The 7,654-nt window shown below is 36.6% G+C and overlaps 1 protein-coding gene across 1 annotated transcript; it reads left to right on the top strand.

The window, feature by feature from the left end:
- Nucleotides 1–1,025: 1,025 nt before the first annotated feature.
- LOC134247656 (E3 ubiquitin-protein ligase HERC2-like) lies at nt 1,026–7,499 on the top strand (the record flags this gene model as incomplete). Its single annotated transcript, XM_062729997.1, has 8 exons — nt 1,026–1,242; nt 1,511–1,804; nt 2,360–2,510; nt 2,877–2,984; nt 3,180–3,470; nt 3,823–3,971; nt 4,300–4,425; nt 7,008–7,499. Coding segments are annotated over 8 exons (1,822 nt in total), but the record flags the coding sequence as incomplete, so codon positions are not given.
- Nucleotides 7,500–7,654: the final 155 nt, after the last annotated feature.

Here is a 7,654-nt window from a genome sequence, read left to right on the forward strand (position 1 = left end):
ATTGACTTGTTCATTTTGGGCTCATGTGTAAGGTTTGAGATATAGAATCTAGAATATCTGTTCAAAAATACTACAGCTTAAAACTACTCATAAAAACTTAAAAAAAAGAAACATCATCAAGTGTTAAAAACAGTTTTTACATTGCACAGAAGATAATGTAATTTCATTTGTCTCTTGGGAATAATGACTGGACATGCATCCAGTTAAAGATAAATTAATGAGTTTGGTGTTGGAAGTTGTTAAGGCATATCTCTTATCAAGTGTGTGTGTTATCTAATCTCCAGGGAATAAGGCACAAGAATTAAAGATCTCTCTTCTCTTATTCTCTTAATTGTAATTTATTGTCTGTCAAAGCACTTCATTACTGGATGACCAGCTCTTTATTTTCAAAATGCATTTCAAATTGATATATCAAGATTAATTTGATTTTGTATTATGTTTTTTTTTTTAACAATCAGTTTGCAGAGTGACATAACACATACCAGGGTAATTGCAATATATTTTTTTAATGCAAAAATAAAAAAAAATAAAATGAAAAAATAAAAAGAAATGTTACAGTGGAATTACAATGTATTAGTATTGATGTTTCATTTGGTTGCACCTTTGTTTCATTCATTAAGAAACATGATGAGCAATTATATTTCACTGCAAATTTTTGTAAGTAAATTGTGAACACCTCTAGATCCATAAAGTATTTTTGAATTGGCACCTTCTCTGAAAAACCTAGCGGGGGGTATTTGTCCCTATTGGACAATTCTAGTGAGTTACAGGGTAAATATTTAACAAGGCATTATTCCTTTAAATTACTGTATACAGTGAAATTTTCGCCCCCGTTTTATTTTCGCCCTATCCTCATTTGGGCGAATTTAAAACGGGACGAATTCAAAGAATACAGTATAATTTCTTAAATAAAACTATGATTGGGCGAATTTAAAACGAGGCTAAATTGTTTGCAAGTATGAAAGGGCGAAAATAACCCGGTATACAGTATAGCATTATTAAGACTTAATTTTCACTTTAAACAGAGATGCCATAGTGAAGTCCCTGGAGACAGATGGACAGCCTGTGCCAGTTTCTCCGGAAATGAAGCCCCTGGGTATGACAGGTTCCCTGGCGGCCAGCACTGACGAGCTTCCCGTGGACAGAGAGGAGGGACTACACAGGGAGGGGACAGATGAGGTGCTGGACCACGCCGACATACAGCTGACAGTGGGGGAGACTGTCACAGAGGCTGTCAGTGGGGTAGGTTTCATAAATAAGGAAAAAATATTTAGTGGGGTAGGTTTCATATAGAAAGTAAAAATATCATTTAGACATAAACTGGTTCTAACATGCATGTTTGATATATGGATTCTTGTTTATCAGGGTCCTAACCTGAAATTCACTACAAACAAGTAAAAACATAAACTTTAAATTTGCTTGCGACTGAAATATTTCCGAAAAGATGTTGTGTTGGACAGTTGTGAAACATTCATAATTCATGTTTTAATTTTGTTTCATATTATTTTAGGTGCATTCAGAAATCTCATCATATACAAGCATGCAAAGTCTGGCAGCTTTAGTTCCCATGGAAACAAGTATCATAGCAGAAACCTTGACCTCTGCAGATGAGGTCATGAGTACCATGGAAGCCGGCCCAACAAACTTTCCATCAGGTCTGGATGACTTCACTGCCAGAATGTCGGTTAACGATGCTCGTAATTTGGTAGAACTTCTGAAGCTTGCTGTGGCATCCAGAATGGGAGAAATGGCTAAAGAGGGTCTGTCAGACATCCTCACTAGACTGGCCAAGGCGTATCCTCAGGTATGTCTCTCATTGTATTTCATTGAATAAGTCAATTATGTGATTTTATGTTACATTGGACAGGGTCATCAGCTGAGGATTGAATTCCTTATTCTAAAATTTTCTTTTATGCCTTTTAAATCAAGCTTGAAAAATGCAAAATTCAAAAGTTCTTTTGATGGCTTTTGAGCTGTTTCATACACATTACTGAAAATTCCTAATTAAACACGAGGAATTTATTATCGCGTAATTCTGTGAGAAGCATCACTCGCGAAATAAAATTTCTCGCTTTTATTTTTATGTGTGGAAATCCATGTAAATTCTCTTTATCAACCGCCCATTTGCGAATATATATTCTCGCGATTTGACGTTAAAGCGCCATATCGCGATAATAAGTACTCGGGTAAAATAAGGAATCTACAGTACTCAGTGTACCTTTGAGAACTTGAATACTGCATACGAATGTTGAATAGTTGAGTTTTCTTGCTTTTACAATCACTCTTGCAGTTAAAACCTTTATCAATTTTTATATTTTGTGTAGTTATATCTACTTTGATTTACCGTTTTGATTTGTAGGTGGCTGAGATGTTGTTGGAGCTGTGTGTCACAGAGTTGGAGGATGTGGCATCAGATCGAGTCTGTGGGAGACTACCCCAACCGGTGGTACAAGAGTGTCCCCACCCCTACAGCGATGATACTTCCCTGAGTGGGACAGTCAAAATACCAGGTAAATAACCCCACCCAACCCCTACAGTGATGATACCTCCCTCAGTGGCACGGTCAAAATACCAAGTAAATAATCACCCCCACCCCACCCCTACAGTGATGATACCTCCCTCAGTGGGACAGTCAAAATACCAGGTAAATAATCATAGAATAGTGCAGTTAATTTATAAATGGCAGGAAAGGAAATAGTCACAGGCAACAGTTAGAAAAATTCCTGTGTAAGCCACCAGAATAATGAAGTGTATGGATAGCACATTAATTTGGTGCAGATAGAGTTCATTAACTATCATATCATTTATCTGATTGTACAAGTACAGTGTATGTGATTTAAGTAAGACCACATTTTGATATCCCCCGTGTGTTGTAGGAGCCGATTCCCTGAGGGTGGAGTTTGATCGACGATGTTCTACAGAGAGGAGACATGATCCCTTGACAATCTCAGACAGTTCTGGTAGAACTCTGGCTGTTAAATCAGGTAATGACCTCTATATTTTATAAATGCAAATTAAATGGTTCTGTAATACATAATGGAAAAAATGTCAAAGACTTGAACCATAGGTATCAGTGTAAAAATGTACAAGTAAAAACTTACAAGATTATATTAGTTTATTGATAATTTCAAGTATTATCTTGGAATTCTTGAAAATTAACAATCTACTTTTTCTATAAGGACGAGAGTGGTCTGATTGGTCCCAGGAGCTGCGTATTGACGGAGATGAGCTGCGATGGAAGTTTGTCAGTGACGGCTCCGTTAATGGCTGGGGCTGGTACTTCACCGTGTATCCCATCATGCCTGCTGCTGCTCCCATGGACATGCTCTCCGATAGAACGGTTCTGTCACGTCCATCTATAGACCTGGTCACCTGTCTTCTGGACTTTAAACTGGACATAAATCTGGCCAGGAATATCGTCACCAGACTGGCTGCAACTCTGGCTGCTAATGCTCAGCTTAGTTCACTAGGTTGGTTTCTTTGGTTAATTTTATTTCTAACAGAAGTGCTAGTCGAATTCAAGGCAGTGGTGAAAAAAAGGAAGTGAAGCTGATTGGAAAGGTACATTGATAGTGTGTAACTGAGAAAAAATGTATCTTTCACCTTGAAGCGTGTCATGAATTTGACTTAAAGATATGAATAAAAGTCCAAGGTTACTGAGAAAAAAGAATAACAGGACTGAGGAAGTCATTTTATGAGCTCAAACAGTGTCTAATTATGTTCATTTTCAAAATAATCTATGCATATCTAAGTGAATAAATATGTCCTGAGGTAATTTGCTTCTTACAGTCATGGAATAATTACAGTCTCTGTTTATTACAGGGTCCAGCCAGAGAATGTGGGCTCTACAGAAACTACGGAAACTGATGACCTCTGACACCTCGGACCAGATCGTCAATGTCAACACGTTACTGGCCAGTCCCACTGTGGAGACGGCGGAGCCTGACCGGACACCTCGATCCTCCACAGCAGTAAGTACCTGTGTAATCCCACATGCACTTGGAGGCAAAGTTTGCATCATAATAGACAAGGGTAAAATGGGAATCTGAATAAAGGTGGAAATATGGTGAAATGGATTGCACAGATGTTGGATTAGAAGTTGTCAATGTAGTATTATTAATGAGATGATTATTCACATGCATTTACATGAGGAATATTGTGTTCTTGTTATCTTTAGAAAATGCTACTAAAGGTTTAAGGAGCATTGTATAAAATAGGACAAAAGAAGAAAATATTGTTCAAACTAATGGATTTGAGATTAGAGTCCATTATCAGTAACAATTTGTTTTCCTTGTACAGCTGCTGAGCAGTTCCTCGGTGACCTCCCTTGTTAAGGGTCTACCTGAGGCCCTACAGAGACAGTATGACTATGAGGATCCTATAGTCAGGAGCGGCAAGCACCTGATGCACAGCCCATTCTTCAAGGTACATTGTACACTAGTGGGCACCTAAGTTATTTCAAGATCTAACTGGAGATTACTGTATAGGGGATTAATTTCACGGGTTGTAATTTTCACGTTTTTCTCTCATCTGACACGATCGCGGTTTCTTAAATTCGCGGACTTTGGTATGTAATAAAAGTTTCTTCCCTTGTCTCCATTTAATCCATAACATTGCTACATATAAACGACATTGATCAGCGTTATTATACGCCCGTCTTAAGACGGGATATATTATGTTATAGGCTTCATGTCCGTCCGTCCGTCTGTCCGTCTGTCCATTCGTGTCCGGCTCATAACTTCAATACTATTAGGCCTAGGATTATCAAACTTTGTCAACTGATACTTCTTGGGTAGAAGGTGTGTCGTGCACAAAAAGTAGGTCACTCTGACCTTTAATAAAGATGCTATGGCCAAATATGGAAAAATCCTGTCCGGCTCATAACTAGAAAACTATTAGACCTAGAGCTATCAAACTTGGCAAAAGTATACATCTTAGGTAGAAGGTGTGTCCTATTTCAAGGTCACTGTGACCTTTAATTTTAGTGAAATTTTTTAAAAAACTAAGTTTTTTAAATTTTAAATTTCATAATCCTAAAAATGTAAAAAATAGAGTTGTATCTTTATTAAAAAGTATTAAATCAAGTAAAAACTTATTTTTTTCATCATATACTTTACAGCAATCTTAAACAAATTTCAATGTTAATGAGAGGAATTCAGTTTGTCCCATGGGCATAATTATCAAGCACTGGTCAAGAAGAATTTTGATAGCAGAAAGTTGCATGTCAAATTAGAGAGAAATTAATGAGTTTAGAGTGAGGAGATAACTAGAAGAGAATTGCTGTTATCTATATCCCTCGTGTATTGGGCAAATGGACAGCCATTTAAAAATAGCTCTTGTTGGCTAGCCTTAGTCTTAAAATGAATTTGATGAAAAGTAATTAAAACTTATTTGATATTGCATAATAAACTAATAATCTGATATTATATAATATTAATTGATTAAAAACAAATTTTTTGGGGTGGGGTTGAATCAGCATGCCTACTTGTCCATATGTATTAAATATAAAGTTTGTCTGGCATTACATCTAAAAAGAAATCATGGTGTATTTTATATGTTTTAAAAGTGTTTTAGGATAAAAAGTGCAGATCCATTAATATTAAGGGAGTAATGAGTAGACAAGCATCCAGTCAAAGATTAATTAATGAGTTCAATGTAGGAAGGCTATCTGATCAAGCGCTGCCTTATCTGTATCCTTTGGGGATTAGACAGAAGAACTGCTGGTCAGTTTATAGCATATATCATTTGATGGCCAGCCTCTCTTTTTAAAATTGATTTGGCATAGATTAAGTTGTTAAGACTAATTTGATATTGTTTATTATGATGGCCGGCATTTGACAAAGTCTAACACAAATAGTATAGAAATCTATCAGTTATGTAATATTTGTTATAATTATGCCTACAGCACAGGGGATGGATAAAGAAATATTTTTTTTTAAAAAATGGAAAAATCATTGAAATCTTAGAATCAAGGTTGACATGATTTTCTTGCACTCTAAACTGTTAAAGATAATTGTGTAATTTTTTGACGGGCGTATCATGCTGTGGCGTGGCACTTTATTATTTTATTTTACGAACAACAGGGTAGGTTATTATAAAACTGACAGATTCTATAAATGATTAATTAACACAAGTGCAGTTATTAATAGTCCCTAAACGTTAAATGACTTTCCTATATGCTATTACGATGAGTGCATGTGAACCCAAGATCATCAATACAACGTGGCAAAAAACCACTGGACGGAAATAAATGTGTTTATGTAGTTCTACGAAATAGTATCCTTCCACATTGTCAGTAAGTTCGATATTTAGTTGAATGATTTTTAAAAACCAAAATGTCGATAAAAACTTCATGAACTAATATGCATGAGAATGCAGGTTACAAATACTCATGGTAACATTAGTTATGCACGGGTAATCAAAACCCATGTCCCAAGTGTTTTGATTGATGAAACATGTAGCGTTGGCTATTAAACCAGCTTTTGAACAAACACAAATTATTATCTGCTGATTTTAATTAAAGTAAAGCATGATAATTAAAATTAATTGAATGACAGTACTTCTCGTAATTACTGAAATGACCATGTACTGCACGTACACCTATATAAATCTATCGTAGGCTATTCTCAAATTTCCAAATAAAACATGATTATTGAAAATTTATTCACTGTTTCTTGAATTCACGGATTTGTTAACAACGTGAATATAGCGAATATAAACACCGTGAGTTATTTTCCCCCTATACAGTAATTTGCATGAAACATGGATATTTTATTTAGATACAATGTATTATATTTTGCAAAGATTTTAATCATAAAAGACAAAGAGAAGGATTTTTTGTCATTTAAAATGAATTATTTAAGTACAGGGTATGTTGAATAGTAGTATCTTTTAAAGCATATCACCTAAAAATCATTTAATTTTCTGTACATAGAAAGTGGAACCAGCCTCTCTCAGTGACATATTGTATATTTCATATTAACCACAATTTGATGGGCTTTTTCCAGGTTCTAGTGGCCTTAGCCTGTGACCTTGAACTGGACAAGCTGAATTGCTGCAGTGAAGCACACAAGTGGGCGTGGTTCCGTCGCTACTGCATGGCGGCACGTGTCGCCACAGGGATTGTCCAAAGGACCGCCCTGCCAGTCTCTTTCCTGGAGGAAGTCCGAAAAAAGATTCTGGACATTTCATGTGACGAGGAAGAGGATACAAACGCTCACGAAAATCATGAAATTTTCAAACAAGAACAGGACGAACAATTACTATTGTGGTTAAACAGGAAACCGGAGGAATGGACTTTGTCCTGGGGAGGTAGTGGTCAAATCTGGGGGTGGGGCCACAATCACAGGGGGCAGCTCGGGGGAGTGGACGGTGCCAAGGTCAAGCAGCCGGTCAGCTGTGAGGGTCTAGCGGTCACCAGGCCCATTCAGTTGGTAGGAGGGGAGCAGACCCTCTTTGCAGTGACAGCTGAAGGAAAGGTCAGAAGGCTTTGAATTTTAAGAAAAATATACTTGCTGTTCATAATCCTGATCTAAGACTCTCCAAGGGAAAAAAATCATTAAAATTGATAGTGAATATACACTTAGATGGATAAAGCACAGTATTGTCTGCATTGATGATTAGAAGACTTAGATTTCTGTGTTTTTAGGTCACC

Source organism: Saccostrea cucullata, unplaced genomic scaffold, assembly GCF_032062105.1.
Source record: "Saccostrea cucullata isolate Sc308-1 unplaced genomic scaffold, CSIRO_AGI_Scuc_v1 ctg20603, whole genome shotgun sequence".
Lineage (NCBI taxonomy): Eukaryota > Metazoa > Mollusca > Bivalvia > Ostreida > Ostreidae > Saccostrea > Saccostrea cuccullata.